This window comes from Solanum verrucosum, unplaced genomic scaffold, assembly GCF_900185275.1.
Source record: "Solanum verrucosum unplaced genomic scaffold, falcon-dt-bn FXZP01000229.1, whole genome shotgun sequence".
In the NCBI taxonomy this organism is placed as follows: Eukaryota; Viridiplantae; Streptophyta; class Magnoliopsida; order Solanales; family Solanaceae; genus Solanum; species Solanum verrucosum.
In genome coordinates, this window is record NW_026020011.1 from 583,612 (window position 1) to 606,949 (window position 23,338).

Here is a 23,338-nt window from a genome sequence, read left to right on the forward strand (position 1 = left end):
ATGGTAATCAAATTCTTTAATTGTTGTTTTACTTCTTCTAATTCAATTCATAAAAATGTCATAATTCGTCTTATGAAATTTACTTTTATCATCAATGAGGTTGATACCATATTATTAGAAATACGGTAAATCTCACTAAATTACTACTCAATAAACTAATAATTTTTTTAAGATAATATTTTCCTCCGGTCTCGACTTGGGTCAATGGAAAAACTCACTCATTTCGATAAGATAATATATTTTCAGAAAACTCCTATATAAATATATGGTCCCATTAATTATAAATCATTAATACTTTAAAAGTACAAATATATATACACAATTTAGTGAATTATGATTCTATTGTGTTTTGTTTTTTGTTAAACTTTAAATCTAGTTGAAGTTCATTTCTAACTTTTCTTATTGCATCCTAAAGTTCCGGTGTTGTCTTTTCAAACTGCACTATAAAATTGTAAAGAGTTCTAGATGCAATAAGTGTTTCTTTACGCATAACTGGTTCCAAGGATATTGTATAATCTTCATCTTAATCAACATTGTCTTTTCGATGGTATCCACAATTTCTTCTAAGCTCTGGTAATCCAATAGGTTATTGACGTTCATTTTATTGCGGTAATCGAGATCATTAATCATGACCTCAAGTTCTTGAATGACGTCGTTTTCACATGTGGGTTCATTCAAATTCTATGAAGATCTCATCCTCTGAACAAAATTTGTTGTGTCGAAGATAATTTGCTATTGCCTCTTGCTGAACATTTTTAGTCCAAGTCAGGACTGCAAAATTGATAGCATCCAAAACATTAATCTTTCCTGATTAATTTTTCCCACTTCATAGTCTTCTAATATCGTACTGTAAAATCTGTTGCGATAATACATCTTGAAAGCTCTTATTATCTCACCTTCACAATATTGGATCTCAAAACACTCTTTAAATTAATAAATATTAATTTATCGATTAAATAACACCTCTATAAAATAATAATATTTTATAATCCCACCTATATTAATTTAGTGATGTTTTACTGTAATTGAAAGTTGTAGTAAAAAAACTCAACTATCTATGACGCAAAATGAAAAGAATTTCCCGATAAAGCCACCCACAGAAAATATGAGAATCGATTCTATCAATTAATAATGAATTAATTTGCGTCTAAGACTTGCACATCGCATTCTAAGATGTTTTTAAATTAGTTAAATAAGAAAAAAGTATATTATAAAGGTAAGCTAATCAGAAAATAATTTTTTGTACTAATGATAAATATATTAAAAAAATTATCATAAATAAATCAAATTAGGGGATTTTTTTTTTTGTTTATTTTTTTTACCCTCCCTAGGAGCTCCCACCCCTTTTGCTCCCTTGGTGACTCGAACTCGCAACCTTCGGGTTGGAAGTGAGGGGTGCTTACCATCCGAGCAACTCCCTCTCGTCTAGGGGAGTTCAGTATTATTCATTTTATTTCAATTTGTTTGTCTTAATTTGGTTGGAAATGAAATTTAAGACATCGAAGAACTATGTTAAATCTTGTAGTCTTGATACTAAAATGTCATTTAATTTTATGGTGTTAAGCATAACATGTGAGATATCGAAATTAAAGAATTTTCAAATCATGAAAGAGACATTATTTTGAAATAGACTAAAAAAGAAAGTAAGATGATACTCGCTTCATTTCAAAATAAGTAAATTGTTGGGTCTTTTTTCATAGTTCAAAATAAGTATATTCTTCAAAGTTCAAGAGAATTGTTGGAAGCTTCTTCCATTTTTGTCCATCATTTACATTTTCTAGGTGATAAATTTAATAGAGTTAATTGTTCATATTTATGATTTTACTTTGAATTATTTACATGAAATCGGTCGAGTGGTCTCAGTTGGGGATGGGATTGCACGTGTTTACAAGAATAGTTTGAGAATAACTCAAAAGGGAAAATGTAATGACCCGGTAGGTTATTTTTAGAATTTTTTGTAAAATTACCATTTTGCCCCTCCCGTTATTGACCCTGTGTCACTTTTGAATGAGTTTTGAAATTGATTTCGAGTTTTGAGTGAAAATTTATGAATTATGGAAAGTTTGGGAGTTGAAAGACTAAAGTTGTTGAAAAGTGATTTTCAGTGTTTTTCGGAGTTTCGGTCTCGGAATGGAATTCCGTCGATTACATTAGTTTTGGAATGTGAAAATTGATTTGAGAGAGTTGTCGATTTCATATTCGGAGTCCTTTTGAGGATTTGAGGCCCTAAGTTTGAAATTGTTGAAATTTTAGTCTTTGGGTTGACTTTGGTCAACGTTCGACCTTCGGATGCTCGGATTGGATTTTCGACAGTTCTGTTGGATTTGGAGGATGATTTTAGGCTTAGGAGTGGTCTTGGTTGAATTTTTAGAATCCCCGAGCTTGATTTGACCTTTTTAGGTGTTATGTTTGTTTCTCGTGACTTTCACGAATTTCGGGTCAAGAAGACCTTAGATTTGTGTTTTGATGATTCCATTGAGTTCAGAACATCGAGTTTAGTTATGTAGCATATTTGATTTGTGTGTACGGAATTCTGAACGAATTTTGAGGGTCCTTTCGATGAATTGAGAGTTTGGCTGAATTTTCTGATATTTGATGTGCTCACGTTAGTGAGAGGTTGTTCACTTTCGCGAACACCTGCCCGCTTTCGTAGGATTGGGGATAAAATATCAAAAACTAAATTGCCGAATTGAATCAAAATTTGACACTTTGGGTTTTCAATATGGTATTCGGGAGTAAAATTTTAGAATTATGATTTCGGGTTTGAGTTTGGTATGAGTTGTTTATTATATCGTGCCTCCATATAAAAAGATAGAAATGATTGAAAAAATAGTATTAACTTTGTAATACAATCGGCTATAACTTTAATATGGTATTACCGAATACCATACCAAATTAAAATTTAATTTATCGATTATCAAATTATCAAATAAAAATTTAATTTTTTTGATATTTAGCATCTACTTTTAACTACCAATTACCGAGTTACTGAACACGAAATTTGATGATCCCGAACCAAATACCGAACGCTCACTCCTACGCTTTCGCGACCTTCACTTTAGCGGAGGCTGAGTCGCGAAAGTGATAGGCCTTTTTTTTGCGGGGTTCACTTCCGTGAACCAAGGTCGTTATCACGATGATCACGTAAACGACCCTGTGTTTGCGAAAGCGACTTCAAATAGGGTCTTTGGCCTGCCATTTCGGGGTTCTACCCCATTTTGAGTTTTGGAAAATCGTTGGAGGTAATTTTAAAGAGTTTTCTTGTGCTAAATCATTTAGGTAAGTCCTTGTGACCCTAAAACTTCTATTGCCTTTTTATCATTTGTGGATTTTAACATCAAAAAATTGAGATTTTTGATTGGCAATTGGCAAGGTTTTCAAGAACTTGAGTTCTAAGGTAAAATGGTGATTGTGAACTGATTTTAAATCCTCTTTCGAAATGATTTTCACCAATGAGTTCCAAATGTCTTGGGTAACGTTTTCAAGTAAAGATTTTCGAATTCAAACCTCATTTTTGGAATTAGATTTTTGAGCATTTTGACCTATATTTCAAAGAGTATGATATGAGTGTTGTTATTTCCGGAATCTTATTGTGATTACTTGTTGAATTAGATTGTGTAGATTTGGACCTTGTTTGAAAACAAAAAGCTCAAGTCTTAGATTGACTTTTGACTGAATTAAGGCAAGTGAATTTCTAAACTTTGTAAAACTTGTAGAATTTTGTATTTTCCTTCATTTTGTATGTTGCGGAGTAATGAAAATGCGGTGATAGGTTCAACTACTCTACTTGATTGATCTTACTGAATGGAGAAAATGATTGAATGAAAAATGCATGTCGATAGTTGTGTTTTGTGAATTGCCTTTATGTTGATCCTAATTTGTTGATTGATGAAATGTTTTGATGACATCAATGTGGTCTTGAATTGCTTGAGTTTATTGTCTCTTCCTTATGATGTGAAATTGCTTATTTGCATTATTTTTTGTATACTGTGATAAGTCATGTAGTGATTATGCCAATGGAAAACGATTCCAGCAAGTGATATTATATAAACCCGATGGGAGATGGTTTCGGCTATTTATATTGTGCCGATGGAAAATGATTCCGGCAAGTGACATTATATAAAGTCGGTGAGAAATGATTTCGGCAAGTGTTTGACTATTATAAGATTGATCTACTTGATACTTGTGATTGATCTACTTGACCCTTGTAATTGATCTACTTGATATTTGCAATTGACACACTTGATACTTGTTGATTATTGTACTGTGACTGTTGAACTATGATTATTATGCCTTATGAGGTGTGTATTGTAAATTGTTAGGTTGAACTGATTTTTATGTAAGTTGTAGCTACGGCAGTTCGGTTGGGATGAAAAGAGCACTCGTATTCTAACTTAGTTTTATCCAGTTTAGTTGGTTAACTGTTGAGTACCATGTTGTTTGGTACTCACTCTTTTCTTCTACACTTGTGTAGGTCTCGAGCCTAGACCCGTGTGATAATTTTTTCTTCATCTTTTTTCGAGGCTTTCAGATGATACGTTGAGAGGTATCTGCTTGTCATTTCGGCGGACCTTCTTGTTCCTTATTATGCTTTGTTCTATTCGAGAAATAAAGAAATTACGACTTGTACTTATCTTTCAATTTGTATTAATATATTAGTGGCTTGCACGTGTGACAACCAGATTTTAGGATATTTTTAGAATGACTAAATTTTTAGCTCTTATGCTACTGTTGATTTATTTTCTGCATTCCTTTCGTATTATTGGACTTGAGGCTGACTTGTCTTGGTGGGATTAGACGAGTGCAATCACGTCTATTTTTGGATTGTGACAAAGTGGAAAGTGGAGTTCAAATTGTGTCCTAAACTTTTTTTTCTTAATAGGTGTGTATTATCTCAACAATTCACTTATTTTAAAATAGATGGAGTATAATTAAAAAAGGAATATATTATTAACTTTTATAAGGAAATTTAGTGTTACAATCAGACTTGATGAGAGGTCTAGAAAATTAGGAAAAACTACCTAAGTAAGTAAACATAGCTACTATATATACATAGTCTAGAGATACTTTCAAAAAGTTATCTAATAAAACAATATTTAGGGTTTTATAGAAAATCTCTCCCCTCTTTATTTTTTGCTCGCCCCTCACTCTCTCTTTCTTCTCTCCTCTCACGTTCCCTTTTCACTCTCTCTATCTCTCCCTCTTTTTAATTCATTATGTGAATCTTTCTCCTTCTCCCTCTATGTTTCTTATACCAATTCGAAATCTCATTAAAGTCTTACTTGAGTTATTTTTATCTAAACATGTGATTCTTGTTCTTTAATTTTTTTCTCGATGGTTATTAATTGTTGATTTATTTTTTTGATGGATTAACACCGTTATATCAAAATTCTCATATTGGGTTCTTAATTTCTTTAATGGGATAAAGGTCTGAAAAATATCCAACTTTGGTTGTATTTGTTGTTGTGATACTAAACTTTCATAAGAACCTATTACCTCCCTAGACTATTTAATACCGTAGTTTTTACCCCCTGAACTATTTAATAGTGTATTTTAGAAGTAAATATGTGTCCACGTGAACACATTACTATTTATAATTTTGCATTATTTTTTATGTCCACGTGGGCAAATATATATGTTTAAAATACGGTATTAAATAGTCTAGGGAAGTAATAGATCCTCATGAAAGTTTAGTACCGCAACAGCAAATCCGACCAAGGTTGGGGTATTTTTCAGACTCTTATCCCTTCTTTAATCTTTGATTTTTTTCTTCTTCTTAGATTGATACAATCAATGATAATGATGTATTAGAATTTTTTTATCTGTATATCAGGAAAACGGATAACATGTTATCAAATTTCATCTTTTTTTATTTATATATTATACAACCAACTGTGTCTATGTATCAGATAAACTGTATATGAATGAGACAATTATTTTTAGAAAAAAACTTATATATGTATTGTTAGAACATGAATAGGTTTATACAATCCTATTATAATAAGAATATGTTTATACAATCCTATTAGAATATGAATAATTTTATACAATCCTATTTAGAATAGTAATAGGAAGACAAATAGAAATAGGAATGGTAAATAGTATCCTACTTGGAAATGATTGTATTCTAGTGTCTATAAATAGGATCTCAATGTAATAATGTAGACACAACAACAATTCAATAATATTCTTCTCCTATATTTCTCACATGGTATCAAAGCCTCTACGATCTTGGTAAACAATCAAAGAGCTTCCACTGCCGGCGGGGGGCTATTATCCATATATACCCCCCGTCCGGCCAATGATTATGTTAGCAAAAGTTGGGTCACCGTGTATCTTTCTGGTGACTATTTTCTCATATCTAATTTGTGTAGCACCGTGCCATCATTCCGATGACTACTTTCTTATATCTAATTTGTGTAGCACCGTGCCATCATTTCGGTGACTACTTTTTCATATTTAATTTGTGTAGCACTATGCGATCTTTCTGGTGACTACTTTTCCATATTTAGTTTGTGTAGTACCGTGGATTTATTCAAACTATTTTCTCATATCTGAGTTGCATAGCATCACGTGTCTTTTCAGTGACTCCTCATATTTGATTTGCATAGTTCCATTCGTCTTTCCGGTGACTCTTTAAATCTGATTTGCCCAGGGTTGTGCCATCATTCCAACCCTACCCGTATAATTTTTCTTTTTCTATAGGGTTGTGCCATCATTCCGACCCTACCCGTATTATTTCTCTTTTTCAATGGGGTCGTTCCATCAATTCAAACTATCCTATATAATTTCTATTTTCTAGTTGGGTCGTGACATCATTCCGACCCTACCTATTTAATTTTATTTCTTAGATTGTGACTACTTTTAGCCATCAAATCTAATACTCGAGTGTATGAGCATGTTTTGGCCAATTTTTGGTGACTTTCTTGTCTAATATCGACTCATTTATTGATTCCAACATGATCCATATACTTTATACTATATTTTGAGCACTTTGTTGCTCAGGGGGAGTTTAGTAGCCTTGTATGTCGATTATGTGAGTCACTCTATGGTCTGAAACAATCTTTACAAGTTTGGTTTGGAAAGTTCAACACTGTAATTTTATCACTTTGTGTTTTATCGGCATTATGCATCAAATTCAGTATTTCATGAGAAGATTAAACGCATTGAGATTGACTGGCATTATGCATCAAATCTAGTATTTAATGAGAAGACAAGCACATTGAGATTGACTGTCAATTTTGTGAAGTCGACTGATCAACTTGCGGATATCTCACCAAGCCCCTCATCGGTCCTCGTATTAATTACATTTGTAACAAGCTAGGTACATGAATTGTATGCACTAGCTTGAGGGGAAGTGTTAGAACATGAATAGGTTTATACAATCCTATTAGAATAGGAATAGGTTTATACAATCCTATTAGAATATGAATAATTTTATATAATCCTATTTAGAATAGTAATAGGAAGACAAATAGAAATAGGAATAGTAAATAGTATCCTACTTGGAAAGGATTGTATTTTAGTGTCTATAAATAGGGTCTCAATGTAATAATATAGACACAACAACAATTAATAATATTCTTCTCCTATATTTCTCACATGTATATTTATTTTAGGGGTAATACAATATTTAAACCATATATCAATGTTTGTTTCATTTGTGAATCACAGAAAATTAATACAAACTGTATTTGTATATTTATATTAGGGGTGATACAAAGCGTATCTCTGTATCTATGTTTTAATTTCAATGTTAATATGTGTATTTATGAGCGAGATTGTGAGAATAAAAAGAGAGGCGAACAAGATTTGGGAGAAAGAAAGAAGAGATTGTGTAAATGTGTATCTTAGTTTCAATCGAGATACATGTTGTATATAAGATACAACCTGCTTGCCTCCTCTTATCTATCTCTCTTGATCTCACTCGTCTCTCTTATCTCTCGATCTCGCTTACCTTTTTCCTCTTTAAAGTTGTTGCTATGGTTAGTAATTAGGCACACTGCAGTTATTAATCATAATTATGGTCCAAACTATAGCTATCACTGAAAATTATCTAAGTTTCATTTTTTGTAATGACATAACAAAATCAAATACACAGTTTTCTCGATCTTGTATTATGAATTCATACGGATGAAGTACATAATATATTGAACAAAAACAATAACAAATTTAATATAATCCAACATGTGAAATTGAAGAGGCTAGAGTGTACACATATCTTATCTCTACCTTTGAAAAAGAAAAAAGATTGTTTCTAATAAACCCTCTCGACTGAACAAAAGATGAAAAAGACCCTCCAGGTTATTTTTGTGTTTTTCCTTCTGTGATTCGTTTAGAGCATTCCTGTAGCGATCTCAAGTCATTTATGACTTGTTGTGACTGACAGTTCGGTCACTTGGTAGTTCGTTTGGTTATTGTGCGAGTTTTAGTGTTTTTGGAGCTTATGAACTTTGTGCGATCATTTTCAATCAAAGGTTTAAGAAGATGACATCAGAATCCAATTCTGACGATTCCATCAGCTCTGGAAGGGTCATTTTAAGCTAGTAGCATGGTCAACATGACTCCCGATGTTTTCAGTGTGAGTCGGTGTGATTAGGCGTTTTAACTTTAAGTTTAAGCCTAAGTTTAACTTTAGTCAATATTCTGAGTAAACGTGCTCAGATGAGAATTCCGTCAGCGTGTTTAGCTTCGGAATGTCGAGTTTGGTCTAGATTGACCCTTCTTTTGTGTCCCGAGGTTTCCGATATTTTTTCAATCCCTTTTGTGGTTTTTGACTTAAAATGACATTTGGGTGTGGGACCCACTTTTTGTCAAGATGACCTCGTATGTAAATTTTGACTATGTCATTGAGTCTGGAATATCGAATTTGGTATGATTACATATCTCGTTTGCGTGTACGGGGTTCCGAACAAGATCGGAGCACCCCGTCGGGAGTTTTTAGTTTTTGGAAAGTTATTGCAGAAAATCTGCTATAAATGCAGATTTATCAACAACCATTTTCCAAACTTAAAACCCTCATAACTCTCTCATCTCTCATCCGAATTAGGCAATTCGAAGTGCGGGAGTTTCGTATTTTCGATGGCTTCGCTATAGAGTTCGGAAATTGTTGGGTGCGCATAGTTCGAGGTAATTTCGCGATTAACCTGACTGCTGTACCTTTTTTGAGCCTTTGTTTTTGACATTCTTGTTTTGGTCATATCTCTTTCATTTTAGCTTGGTTTTGGGTGATTCGAAGTTCCATGTGTTGGGAATTGTTGTGGCTTACCAAAAATGACTTCAAATTAGTTAGGAAGTGTTTGGCAAGGTCAAAAGTGACTTAAAATAAGTCAAAAATAAAAAGTAGGTCTCCCCCTACTTTTTATTTTTTGACTTAAAAGTCATTTCAATTTGACTTTTTATTTTTAATTTAATTTTTTTTTTTTTTAAGGCAATCCAAACGGGCTCTAGCATGTGGTATAAAAATCTAACGTTAAGGAAAAACATGAAGAATAAAACCAATACTATGAAAATGAAAAAGAACACACGCACCTTTCTATTATTCTTATACCAAATTCAATCAACCTAATCATTTTTTCAAGCTAATCTTCGACCTTCACACGTTTCAACTAATTACATAATATATTGAATAGCAACATAATAATATCCCACGTAATTTCACAAGTAAAGTTCATAAAAAATAGCGCGTACACAACTTTTACCTCTTATCCTATGAAGATAAACAAACTATTTTGATAAAACTTTAACTCAAATATACATAACAGATAGAATTACACATTAATACCATCAAAGATTGTAACGAGCAATAATTAACTATTTAAATTCACTTTTAATAAATTTTTTTACCTTGAAAATAATATTTAAGAAAACAAAATTAAGAGGCAATAATTTGGGTATAATAATAACACCAAATAAAACCCCTAATCAAAATGGTAAAGTTAAGACACTCTTTAAAACCCTCATGAGAGCCGTTTTTCTGTACTTCTCATCTCCGCCACACCGAATCCAAAAAAAACCCTAAAATGATTGCATAACACAATCTTCTCAAATTTCAAAGAATTTGATATACTGCTATACTCATTCGCATATATATTTTTCAAAACAGTTGTGAATTTGGTTTGGTTGGAGATGGTATCGAGTTCTAAACCGGAAAGTGGGACTCATGTTCTATCTGCCGGCGTACGGGAAATCCTAGAATCTATCAAGGAAGTTGTTGGAAATCACTCCGATGCTGATATATATGTGGCTCTTAAAGAAACTAACATGGACCCTAATGAAACTGCTCAGAAATTGCTCAATCAAGGTGGTTGCTTCGACCCCTTTTTGTTTTTTTTGTTGGTTTATGCTTAATTTGAGCTGAATGGGTATAGAGGATTAGTACTTGCCTATTGTGACTAGTTTGTGATTGAAAAGTTGGTTTTTTGATTTCTTGTTTATGCTGCATTTTGTTTGATCAAATTAGTACAATTAAGGACCCTTTTGACCATAGATTCTGGAGGCATTTTTTTTGGACGAGTATCGGTTTTATCTAGTTTTTGGGAGGCTAGTTTTCAAATCCCAAAATCTGCTTCAAACCTATTTTTGGGCTAAAATACAAAAAAAGACTAACTTTTTGGTGTTGCATTTCATTTAGTGTTTGCTGCCCGGTAGTAGGAGTTTTGTTAGAGGCCATTCTTGGATTATGAACCCAAATACTTTGTTTAATGGGTAGGGACTTGAGATTTAATGCAAATGCGTAAGGACATTTTCAGATATATGTTTCTTTGTTAGAGCTTGCATGTACTGTCAAATTGGTGCATCGGCCACTGCCTTTTTTGGAAGTCTTGGAGAGCGGGAAATGGAGGCTTTGGTATTATTGTCAGTAGGGTTTGGAGGTTGAGTATTAAGGTAGTTGAGGTTCTGTTGGCTGTTCTATAGGATAGGTTTGGTGGCTGTATCTGGACCTTCTTTCTTACCAATGGTATTAGTACTATTCTTGTAGTTTCTTATTCTTCAATTTTGGTTACCACCTATGTTTTTGGTGCTTCGATTATCACGTTATTTTGTTGTCATTACCGATCTTTCCATTTCACATTATTTTGTTGTGTTACTGCCCTTATTTCTGTGTTCTCTTTTTTCAAAATGCTGGGAACTGTTTTATATTATCGGGAACAACTTCTCTACCTCTATGAGGTTAGGGGTAAGGTCTGTGCATACTTTACCCTCTCCAGATGCCACTTGTGGGATTACACTTGGTGTGTTGTTGGTACTATTGTCAGTAGCTTGGAATGGTTTTATATTCATCAATGTTCTGTAGCAGTTAGGTTTGACTATTTGCTCAGTGGTGTACTTCATTGTTGATGTAAAGTTCCTGCAAGTTAATTTTATATATAATGGGCTACTGTAATTATTCACATGCATCAGAAAGGGGAGATGTGGTGTTAGTTATAAGGATTTAAGTTATATACCATGTCATTGTATGTAATATAGTTTATAACAACAACAACACATACCAAGTTGAATCCCGCAAAGTGGGGTCTGGGGAGGGTAGAGTGTAACATACCTTACCTCTACCTCTTGGAGGTTGAGAGTATATAGTTTACCTTCCTAAATTTTCAAATTATCAATCCACACTTGAATTATAGTTGGCTCTTTCCTATAAGATGGTAAATATTCTTTCCACCATAAGTACATAAAAGTTAATTGCTTAATCATAGTTCAACTTTTCTTCCTAGAAAAGTAGAAAACTGATGTGCCCATGGATTATTATTACTCCATATTATTATTATTATTCGGTTTTGGTGTTCTGATGGATATCATTGAGACTTCTGCATTTTGGTGCTGGTTTAAGCCTTTGCAGTTTCTCCAATATGGAACAATCTGTATTCACCAGAAAAAATCATCATCTTTCCCTTAAATTCTCTGATGTGAAGTGTGCCTAATGCTTCAATTTTTTCTTTCAGATCCATTTCATGAGGTGAAGCGAAAAAGAGACAGAAAGAAAGAGGTAAATATTTTCAAACTGTTCTGTGGTTGTTGACGCTCATTGCTGTCAAGCAAACATTTGATACTTTTTTTTTGGGTAAAATCAGTCAATTCTAACTCCAAGGAAATTGCATGTTTCTTTCTCTTGTTGAAGTTGATCTCTAAGATTGATAGTGTCCTCTAAACAATGTACAATTGTCGATTGCACTTATTTTGTTATTTTACTACAGTTTTTATCTTTATTCTAACTGAAACTATCTTTCGTCTTGCTTCAGAACCATGGGTATAAAAGTTCTACTGCTCCAGAAAATGGAAGTCATTCAGAGCATGGTGCACAGGAAATGAGGGTCAACACACACATCAATCATAACATCCGAAGAGGGAGCTACAATCGAACTGCTTTACCTGGTAATTTGATCTTATGTCAGATTTAAGTTTCTTATGTTTACCTTAATCTTGATGCCCTTTTATGATGAAATACCTTATTTTATCAAAAAAATGTTTTGTAGTACCGTAAGGTCCTAGATCTCCTGGGGAGGTGCTGGTTGTGGGATAGAATACATTGAGCCTTCTGCAATGCAATAGAATACATAACACTTTAGTTGCTGAAGGATGATCTCGTATAGAGTGTTTTAAAGCACCCATGAGCTTCTAGATGTTTGTAAATGTTGTTCTATTGGTGGAGGAAAGGGCATTAGAAGTGCATCAGTTGTATGAAGAAAGCTTCTTTGTGCATGCTCGATTTTGTGCTGAGAACCATGTCTTAAGGTGGTAATCAGATGTACATGTAGTATATATCGGTGCGGAGACAGGGATTAAGGTCTTTGCAATCTCAGTCGTAAGTGCTTTTAGTGGCAATATGTAATTACTGGCTGACTTATTTTCTTAGTTTTTCGCATTCTACGTATGGAAGACTTTAGAAAAAGATTCCTTTAATTGAAAATTTCCTCGTTACGTCTCTTCAAGAAGCTGAAAGTGAATAGATTATATAATATCTGTTCACATGGTTAGCTGCTTAGATAAGTCAGCTTTTGTATTGGATGTTGTTGCAATGTTAGCTAGACTATGTCAAATGGGTATTGAGGTCGGTCAAATACTTTCCTTCTCTGATGTTTGTATTTCATATATCTATACATACTATGTTTCTAATGTGTCTGCTCTCTCTTGTTAGCACTCTACACTACCCCACTGTTAAATTCAACTCTTTTTGATAAGTAAATAAGACTTGTATCGTACTGACTAAAATAACAATTAGGATACATCAGATCATTAGGAAACCCAGCCCCTAGCTGCTCTAATCAGCGAGCTGACACTGCGATATTCAACTCTCCTGCGTACCCTGTATCTCCTGTGAATTTTGTAGTTTTCTTAGTTTTAACTGAATATCATGTTCTTTTGGACTACCACTCATTGATAGTTTGATATTACCTCTCTTCAAGAAGCTGGAAGTGAATAGATTATATAATATCTGTTCACATGGTTATCTGCTTAGATAAGTCAGCTTTTGTATTGGATGTTGTTGCAATGTTAGCTAGACTATGTCAAATGGGTATTGAGGTCGGTCAAATACTTTCCTTCTCTGATGTTTGTATTTCATATATCTATACATACTATGTTTCTAATGTGTCTGCTCTCTCTTGTTAGCACTCTACACTACCCCACTGTTAAATTCAACTCTTTTTGATAAGTAAATAAGACTTGTATCATACTGACTAAAATAACAATTAGGATACATCAGATCATTAGGAAACCCAGCCCCTAGCTGCTCTAATCAGCGAGCTGACACTACGATATTCAACTCTCCTGCGTACCTTGTATCTCCTGTGAATTTTGTAGTTTTCTTAGTTTTAACTGAATATCATGTTCTTTTGGACTACCACTCATTGATAGTTTGATATTACCACAAAAAAGAAAACTACCAGTCATTGATGTCAAAAGTCAAAAGTGCAGAAACGTTATGTCAGTAGGAGTCTTTAGGGCAGAGCTTAATTGAAGTGCACACCCTAATAAAGAAACTGAGAAGCATTTTGTGTTTGTGTATATGTATGTATAATGCAAAAAGAAAAAAAAACTACACATACAAACAAGAATTGTATGGACAAAGATACAAATGTGTAATGTCCATTAAAATAAGAAGAAAAAATCTGTAAGTTAGTTGAAATAAGTAAAACCATTCTCTTATCTTTTTTCTTGGTAAAATTAATTAGCACTAGTGTAAAAAAACATATAAGAAGTAAAAACCATGTCAAAGATGTGCTAATGCTGGACTGTAGTTTTTAATTTCTTAATTAAGATATTCCGACTGCTTGAGACTTTTAATTTTTCGTAATTGAAAACATATTTCTTTTTCGTTTTATCCAACATTATTTTCCTATATATTTCTTAAAAAATTAATGTTTTACTTTTTCAGCTAGATTTTCTTGTGATGCTTAAGCATTACTTAAGTGCATCTTTTGACAATAGCACTAGTGATAACTGTATCTCCTTTTCTTCAGTTAATTTCTGGTGATCGTATAAGATACTTATTAGTTGTTTGACTTATCTCTAGATGCAGGATTTACTCGAGAATTCCGTGTTGTGCGAGATAATAGAGTTAACCAAAATGTCAATAGAGTGGTAAAGGCTGTCCAGACTTCTACATCTGCTGAACCAGCGATTTCAAATACTTCTGTACAGAGGTATATTGTGCTCTCTTGTTTATAATACAGTAATATTTTTATTTTCCATACTTAGAGAGCACTGGCTGATTAAAGTAACGTAAGTATAGTACGTTGACCTTCACATGATATTTTGATCAAATATTCGCTTTCTAAGTTAGACAATATCCAGTGAGCTGTTAAATTAAAAGGTGGACCTGGAATTGATTGAATGCTGTGAGATGTATACTTTGGAAGTTGAGGTTTTTTTCCCTACAATATTCATGGCTCATATCTTGATGTTTGAGTTAAATGGTGATCAATTTCTTATGGTTAACAGCTATTTACCCCCCTCTTATCCCTTTGCCTTTTATTCTGGGCACAACTTTGGGGCTACTGGCAATATAAACCTGCCAATTATGTTCATGTATGTGTAACCTGTTTGTCAGTTCTGCATATTTCAATCTTCTTTGCATTTAGAATTAAGGAAAAATTGAACACCTCTCCCAATTAATTTTTAGTGGGTCTACCTTGATGATATACCATTTCCATCTTAAATCAGATTAATTCCTATGACTAACATGAACACTAAGAAATATTGAACTGTGGGATTAATATATTTAAAATTATAGTTGAACAGGCAATTAATCAAATTTAAACATAATAGTTAACGGGTAACGTAGTCTAGTTGACATGTGCTTGTTTACTGTTGTTATTGCATGTGTAATGATTCCCTATCTATGTCATGTCTAATACATTTTTTGGTACTCTTTTTCTAAGATATCCAGAAGCCATCGTTGCATATCGACTGTTATCCTTTTATCCTACTCAAATTGAATGAATGTAGACACCTTTTATCGTATAACCATTAATTTTTGTTGATTTTCGACCTACTTTGGCCATTCACTATTCACTATTCACTATTCACGGATATATTGTACCTTAAATATCACCACACTATCATGAGAATCATACCTCTATTCATGTACCTTAGAATTTTGCTTTTTTACCTATTATCTTTAAAGCCTAAAACTCCTAAACGTTCTTTGGTTCGGCATTGCCAACATATCTTCTTTGCTTTTTAACCTATTATCTTTAAAGCCAAACTCCTAAAAGTTCTTTGGTTCGGCGTTGCCAACATATCTTCTTTGATGTTTTGTGATCATTTTTACTGCATTTGCTGTATATATGGTATAGGGTGTTGAGTCTGAGCTAGTAATGTATATGTTTTTCTTGTTGGAATTTGCAGCAGTTCAAAAGGGACCTCTGGCAATACTCTATCCACTGGGAGTCGTTCATCTCAGGCTCCAAATAGGAATTCTCAACATACACACTCTAATGATGCTAATTTAAGTAGCACTAATGGTCAAGGTTTGTCTGGAGAAATGCATGCATCTGTTTCAAATGCTGCTTCACAGATAGGAGGGGTGAAGCCAAATGGTTCTCGGCCACATTCTATTACATCATCTAGCAATTCTGTCATTGGTGTTTATTCGTCTTTTTCAGATCCCGTTCATGTACCATCTCTTGACTCCAGACCGGCTGCAAAAGTTGGTGCTATTAAGCGTGAGGTAGGGGTGGTGGGTGCTCGTCGCCAGTCCGCTGAAACTTTTGCCAAGTCCTCATCTTCACAAAGCAGGTCATCTTCAAACTCTCACATGGAGCAGGCCCGACAGGATGTTGGTAACTCTAAAGGATCACTCCGACCTTTGAGCTCAAATTCTAGAAGTGACCAGAGTGGAGTATCTGATTCCCCTAAATCCAACTTGCCAATGAGCAAGTCTCTCTCGGGAAATCAACATATTAACAGATTGCATCAATCTGTGGGTCATCAGAAAGGTAGGTGCTTCATCTTAATATGAATCTTTTTTTTTTCTTGCTGCTATTATTTCAATTGGTTTTGGGGGCATCCTAATAAAGAAAAGGTCATTCAGTTCCTACTCATGTGTGAAGAATAGGGTTAAAGTAAGCAGGAGAATAAGAAGAAAAGGGGGGGGGGGGGGGGAGTGTGCTCAAAGTTACCATCTCCATCTGATTTAGTTCATAAATGGTTTCTGAATGGTGCGCTGTGCCTGCCTCTTTCTGCATGCGCTCATTTTCTAGATCAACCTTACTACGTTTTCTTTTTTTGTCCGTATATAGCTGTTCAGTGGAAGCCCAAGTTAACCAAGAAGTCAAGCGTTACAGATCCCGGGGTTATTGGAAAACCTTCTGAAGGTGTCTCTTTAACTAGTAAGTCAGAAGACTTGGAAAAAGAAGGATCTCAGTTGCAAGATAAGATGTCAAGGCTAAACATCTCAGAGAATGTGATCATAGCTGAACATATTCGTGTTTCTGAGACTGACCGGTGTCGCCTGACCTTTGGCAGCTTTGGAGCTGAATTTAAATCTGCGAAAGATTTGGAAGAAGAATCACAGACCGAGTCATCAAGGTTAGTGATGTATAAGTCATACTGTTCTGTCCTGGTAAATTTGTTTATATCTGTTTACTTTGATACAAAGCAAAAAAAAAAATCGAGAATGGACTATATATGGAGAAAACATGTAGTGTCAAGCCAAACATATTAGCCCAGTGTGATACATGACTCAAAAATGTGTATGACCACGATAGCATCAACTTGATATTTGTATCAATCACCTTGTAATACACATTAATTAGCAGGAAGATTTTTTCTAAAAGTATTCTTAGTCACATAAGATTAGCGTATGTGATTCTCATTAAAACTTGTTATGCTTCCACAATATTGTGAAAGTGGGAAGCCCTTAACTATAAAGTTGAAAGACCAATTTGTCCATTGTTAGACATTTTTTCTCTAAAAAAGGAGAGGACGAGAAAGCTACATACTTGGTTCCCCAAATGTCCAAAAGACCTTCAACTGTGAATTAGGAGTATAATAAGACTTAATACATAGCCAACTCCTAAGCTGTGTTCCAGTTGAGCACTTCAACTTATAATAAAGTGTTTCAGCTAAACGGTGCTATTAGACTCTCAAGTTTGATAAGTATGATTTACAGTTTATCCTTTCAGAAAATGTTGAACTGCGCTTCGATAACCTAATAAAACATGACAAAACAGAAGTACAAAAAGACAGAAAAAGAAGAGATTTTTTTTTTTTTAAAAAAAGAAGTACAAAAAGAAGATTAAACAAATCAGGTTAATGTTAAAGTAGAACTTGGGCCCGTGTGCAGTATGGGTCTATCGTTACTAGTATCCTTATAGAAGGGTATGGAGAAGGCTGTCATTTTATTTAGCAAGCTATGTAACAGCCTAAATACCCATTGTAATCCGTCAGACAGTATAGGCAGTAATAAGTCATACATGCATATATTCGCCGCCGCAATGATCTTTGATGCCTTCTGTTTTCAAATCCACTACTTTTGTCTTTCAATAGGAAATTGTGAACGGATGTTTTTGTTTCCTCCCTTGTTAAGTTTGAATGTTGGATGTTTACTGATTGTGGAAATGATTCAAATTTTGTGGTAGACTGTCGGTTTTGGTTTCTGAATCTTCCACTGATGATCCTGTTGGGAGCAAGCAATTAGATTTGGCTGATGATCGCATTCAGATTCCAGAGTCTACTTCTCCTGGATCTGATGTAGTTTTAGATCAGAAGCTGTCAGACAATAGAGAGTGTTCAAGTCCCGAGGATTTGGGTAATTATGCAGATGTTGGGTTGGTTCAAGATAACAGTGCATCATATACTTCCCCAGAGTCTCAACAGCAGCAAAATGCTTCTAATTTATCAAGTTTTTTGGTGAGTTTTGTTCTCTTTGGTTTGGTCATGTAATTCGGTTTGTGCTATTTTTTCTAATGTTCTTTTTTTATTTCTCTGATCCTTCTCCTCTTCTATTTTTGCGCTTTTGCATGGGATGCAAGCAGGCCTATGATCCCCAAACTGGGTATGATATACCATATTTTAGACCTGCAGTAGATGAAGCTCTTCGCGACCAGGGTCCCCAAGAGGTAAAATTGAATTTTCACTCTCTTTTTAACTGGTTAACAATCATTATGCCTCTCTTCTCTTCAGGTGCCAAATTGCGGTCCTGACTTAGAGATATATCCATCATATTATCTACACTGCTGGACCTTTTTTTTTGATAAACCACACCTTTGGACTTTTATCTGAGTGCACGTATGAATTCATTTGTACTTTAGGTTGACTTATTCTGTGATATTACAATATTTTATGTTTTCTGAAATTCAGGCCCTCAGTTCACACGCTGCAAATAGCATGCCTGCATCATCAATTCCAATGGTGCAGCAAGTACAACAGCACCAACCAATTGCACAGATGTATCCCCAAGTTCATGTTTCCCATTATGCTAATCTTATGCCATACCGCCATGTTTTCTCTCCTGTCTATGTTCCTCCAATGGCTATGCCTGGCTATTCTAGTAATGCTGCTTACCCTCATCCGCCAAACGGTAGCAACTACTTGCTGATGCCTGGTGGTGGCTCCCATCTTAGCGCAAATGGACTCAAGTATGGAATCCAGCAGTTCAAGCCTGTTCCCACAGGCAGTGCTTCAGGGTTTGGAAATTTTACTAGTCCAACTGGCTATGCTATAAACACTCCTGGTGTAATTGGCAGTGCAACAGGTCTTGAAGATTCATCTCGGATGAAGTACAAGGATGGTAATCTCTATGTTCCTAATCCACAGGTAAATATCCATTTTTCCTTTCACTTTTATGATTCAACTACAGTTTTTCACGTAGTCTGATATTTATGGAATACAACAATATCCATTGCCATACCATCAATTACTTCACCCAAAGAATAAAAGGAGAAAAAATCAATGGTCTCATAGAAGTATCCGTGCTAAGACCAACCTTTGTAATGTCTGCCATTTCTTTAATTTCCTTACAGCCAAGTAATTTTATTGTGATTCCACCGCCTTCGTTTCCCATCCTAAGACCAACCATTGTAATGCCTGCAAATATCTTAATCACACTACTATCTTGTTCTTTGTAATTCTGGTCTTCTTAGTGCTTATTAGAGAAGATGAGCTCACCTTTTATACAGAAATAGCCCTAGGTCTTGAGGGAGGTTGGACCAAAGGGATCGTGCTGAACAGAGGAAACTATAGAGAACAATTTTGTGGTACTTGGCTAGAAAGGGGAGATTACTCGAGAGACCCACATGGACAATAATATATCAAATTGTGTCTTGGTTGGCCTAAAAATCTTAAGATTTGGTCTAACCAGTCAAAGTTCCTCAGGGTTCAAATTATGGTTTAGTCAAAGTTCCTTGGGGTTTAAATTATGGTTTGACTCAAGTAAAGTGGTTAAGCTTTTAAAGCTTAGGCAGTCTAACTAAGGTTTAAAACAAATGCATATTCATTTGGTTTAAAATATGTGTCTGCCTGTCATTTTTGCTAATGCCAAGGTAGGACAATGTAGGACAGGGACATTTTCCTTTTTTCGAAGTGTGTTAACGTGTAGACTGCTGACCGATGTCTTATTGCTGTTAGAACCACAGAGACGTATTTACCATCTTTCACGAATATTCTGCTATGGAGGCTGCTAATTTGATATTGATATGGTCCTTTGAATATTGGTTGACAGGCAGAGACATCTGAAATGTGGATGAATCCAAGGGATATTTCTACTATGCAGTCGGGATCATACTACAGCATGTCTGGGCAAACTCCTCATGCCACATATCTCCCATCTCACAGTGGACATGCTTCTTTCAATGCTGCTGCAGCAGCTGCTGCTGCACAATCATCCCATATGCAGTTTCCGGGCATGTATCATCCACCTCAGCCCGCTGCAATGGCTAACCCTCATCATATGGGCAGTGCCATGGCTGGAAATGTTGGGGTTGGTATGGCTGCAGCTGCTCCCGGAGCTCAAGTGGGTGCGTATCAGCAACCTCAATTGGGTCATCTGAATTGGACAGGGAACTTCTGAAGAATGAATAAATGTCTGTTAATTTTGGCCCTATTTTATGTGGGATTACATTAGCTATAGAATTTTCATTTTCTTGTGGAATGAGAAGCACATAGTATTTCCAAATCAATGCTTCAATGTCAATATTTTCCCATGTTTAGTGTCTTCATGGTGAAGTAGCCCTATACTATTCATTTTCCTTGTTGGGTTAAACACATATTGTGTTAGGTTGACGGTATGACTTTGTCATAGGATAAATTTATACCGTCAATCAAACACAATATAAATTTTATCCCAAGCTTAATCGTGCTCTTTATCCTAATTCCTACGTAACAACTCCTTTTAAATATCCCAACTCATGCATATTCTGACAAATTTAAATTTAAAACACATACATTTATTTGCGTGCTTTGGTATTTTTGGATTTAAATTATGTAATGATATATGGGTACAATCATAAAAAACAAAAACTTGCAAAATGCAAATCTCTTTCAGAATATATGTACATGTCTTTAAAACGTATTATTCAAAAACAAGAAAAGTAGCAACACATGAAAATCATAGTAAAAGACTTTGAGCACTTTGAACCTGTTTTAGATCTATTTAAAAGAAAAGAATATATAAAAATAGGGCTCTTTTAAATACATACTACATGTTGAAACGCTTACACGATGAAATAAATAGTTCAATTTAATACGAATTATCATTTTTTATAATTTTATTAGTAAATTAGTCTGTATATTTTCTTTACTTATAATTTCTTTATAATTATTTTTTTTAAAATATTGACAAATAAATAATCATTATTAGTTAAATTTAATTTAAAACTTAATTACCTTTTATAAAATTCAAAAATGGGGTAAATGCTTTTATTATATTATTAAAAAATGTGACATGACATCCCATTAGGAGAGAGAAGTATATTTTGAGGAAAATAGAAATAGTTGAGGTGATATTGTGGTCCTAAAAATATACAAAAATAATAATATTATGAGTCAAATTCCCAAACATGGATGACTATCTAAGGAGTTTACTCTCAAATTTGGTGTATATGACTTATTTTGAAGGTTTAAATATATTTGAGACATGTGATTAAAGGTGATCAAGAGTCCTTTTACCATTTCACCAATTGTGCTTAAATTTTTTTACACTCACTAAATAAAAATATAAGGTATATTTATTAAGTTAGCTTCTATTTAATAAAAAATAAATATTGTGCACTTTTTAATTAGGAATTATCTAAAAATAATTATCAAATTAATCTCAAATTAAATTCCTAAAATAATAATTATTGTCCCTTGAGTTCTTAAAAAGGAATAATCTAGAATATTTGAATATCTTCCACCAATATAGTTTTATTGTTTCAATTATACATTAATTAAATTCAATAAATAAAAGGTAGAAATGAAACATATGCACGGTAGCAAATTTGACTTTTCAAGTTACTTATAAATAGCCTGCACATGTAATTACGACTCAAAATATTGAAAGAAAAATTACCATTATTTTCTCTCTTACCTTTCTATTTAAGTTTTAATATATTATTTTCTCTTATTTTAATTTAGAATAGATATATACCATTATATTCTAAACATGGTGTCAAATAGCCATACAATTTTTGTATATTTGTTTTTAAGTAGTGGAAATTATATTATCTTTTCAAGACAAAACAAACATCAGCGAAAAATTATTTCTCAAAAGTTTCTGCTTTCTGTTATTCATACAAAGTGGGATATATGAATTAGTTCTGCTTACACTCTGAAGTATCTTCGTCAAAATAAGGACACATAAAAGATTGAGTGAGTTTATCGAAAAATTATCTTCGTTTTTTGAAGAATACTAAGATCGTCCGTCACAATTTCATTACAGGAGATGAATTTATGAAAAAGAAATTAGTTCAATTGGAAATCCAAGCTTGGAAAGTTGGCGTAAATGGTGAAAACCTTGCAATGCAAAAATGGAGTTATCGTCTGTTTCTTAACAATCCGAAAGAAATTCAGGATGACACGTAATGAAGTTGTTAATCAATTGGAAGAAGAGGTTAATAAAGAGAATTTTAACATGCTAAGGTCTGGTGAAGACTTTGGCTGTACAAGTTGTATCACGCGGCTCAAGTTAATTAGTGGCTAAAGACAAAAATAAATCGCAAGTCTGACTTTTAATTATTTTTTTTATTTTTTTATATATGAGATTCAAAATTTTTTTTGATAATTTTTTTATGGTCTTAAACTAAAGATATATATATATATATATACTAAAATATTTTTTTATCTTGTGCCCTTAAACATATCACGTGAAAGTTAAAATTAAAAATTGATCCAAAAAAAAGAAACATTCTTTAATGTTTCGAAACAAACTAAAAAAGATAAATAAATTAAAAAATATAGTATATTTTTTTTTGTTAAAAAACTTATAATAATTTTATTATTACTGAAAAAAAAAGGCTCTACGAATTTGAATATGCCTCATTTTTAAAGGCATTGAGCCCTCGAATATCACAAAAACCCTTTTATGAATCGGGTAAGAAAAACGTGTAAATGATTCATCATTTGCTTGCTGTATGTTGTATGCCGTATTGAACCTGAGCTTTTGTTATGTTCATCGGCGTTGGTGCTGCATCTTCATCATGAATCCTCAGTAGTCAGTTGTATGTCGGCTTATATGTAAATACGACATTGTGGAATGATAATTATGATTTCGTAAATTCTAATGTTTTTGTCATAGCATAAATTTATACCGTCAATCAAATACAATATAAATGTTATCCCAAACTTAATCGTGTACTTTATCCCGTACGAAACAACTCCTCTTAAATATCCCAACTCATGCATATTCTGACAAATCTAA

At 33.7% G+C, this 23,338-nt stretch overlaps 1 protein-coding gene across 6 annotated transcripts; it reads left to right on the forward strand.

The window, feature by feature from the left end:
* The first annotated feature begins 9,941 nt into the window (after window positions 1-9,941).
* On the forward strand, window positions 9,942-20,650 carry LOC125820236 (uncharacterized). Of its 6 annotated transcripts, none has more exons than XM_049499668.1 (10): window positions 9,942-10,303; window positions 11,943-11,986; window positions 12,240-12,372; window positions 14,513-14,642; window positions 15,850-16,439; window positions 16,743-17,031; window positions 18,084-18,354; window positions 18,480-18,563; window positions 18,805-19,260; window positions 20,165-20,650. In XM_049499668.1, exons 1-10 carry the CDS (start codon window positions 10,129-10,131, stop codon window positions 20,510-20,512), a joined length of 2,520 nt encoding a protein of 839 aa, XP_049355625.1. In that variant the 5' UTR covers window positions 9,942-10,128; the 3' UTR covers window positions 20,513-20,650. The 6 variants fall into 6 exon arrangements, with proteins under 6 accessions (XP_049355625.1, XP_049355626.1, XP_049355627.1 ...); XM_049499669.1 differs by having other exon boundaries at window positions 9,984-10,303; window positions 15,853-16,439; XM_049499670.1 differs by having other exon boundaries at window positions 9,984-10,303; window positions 14,519-14,642.
* The last annotated feature ends 2,688 nt before the right edge of the window (window positions 20,651-23,338 follow it).

Excerpts from the sequence above, each read along its gene's own strand:
- LOC125820236 (XM_049499668.1), top strand. The coding sequence starts at position 10,129 with ATGGTATCGAGTTCTAAACCGGAAAGTGGGACTCATGTTCTATCTGCC. Across the intron at positions 14,643-15,849 it reads TCAAATACTTCTGTACAGAG|CAGTTCAAAAGGGACCTCTG; the intron begins GTATATTGTGCT and ends TGGAATTTGCAG. Across the intron at positions 19,261-20,164 it reads TCTATGTTCCTAATCCACAG|GCAGAGACATCTGAAATGTG; the intron begins GTAAATATCCAT and ends ATTGGTTGACAG.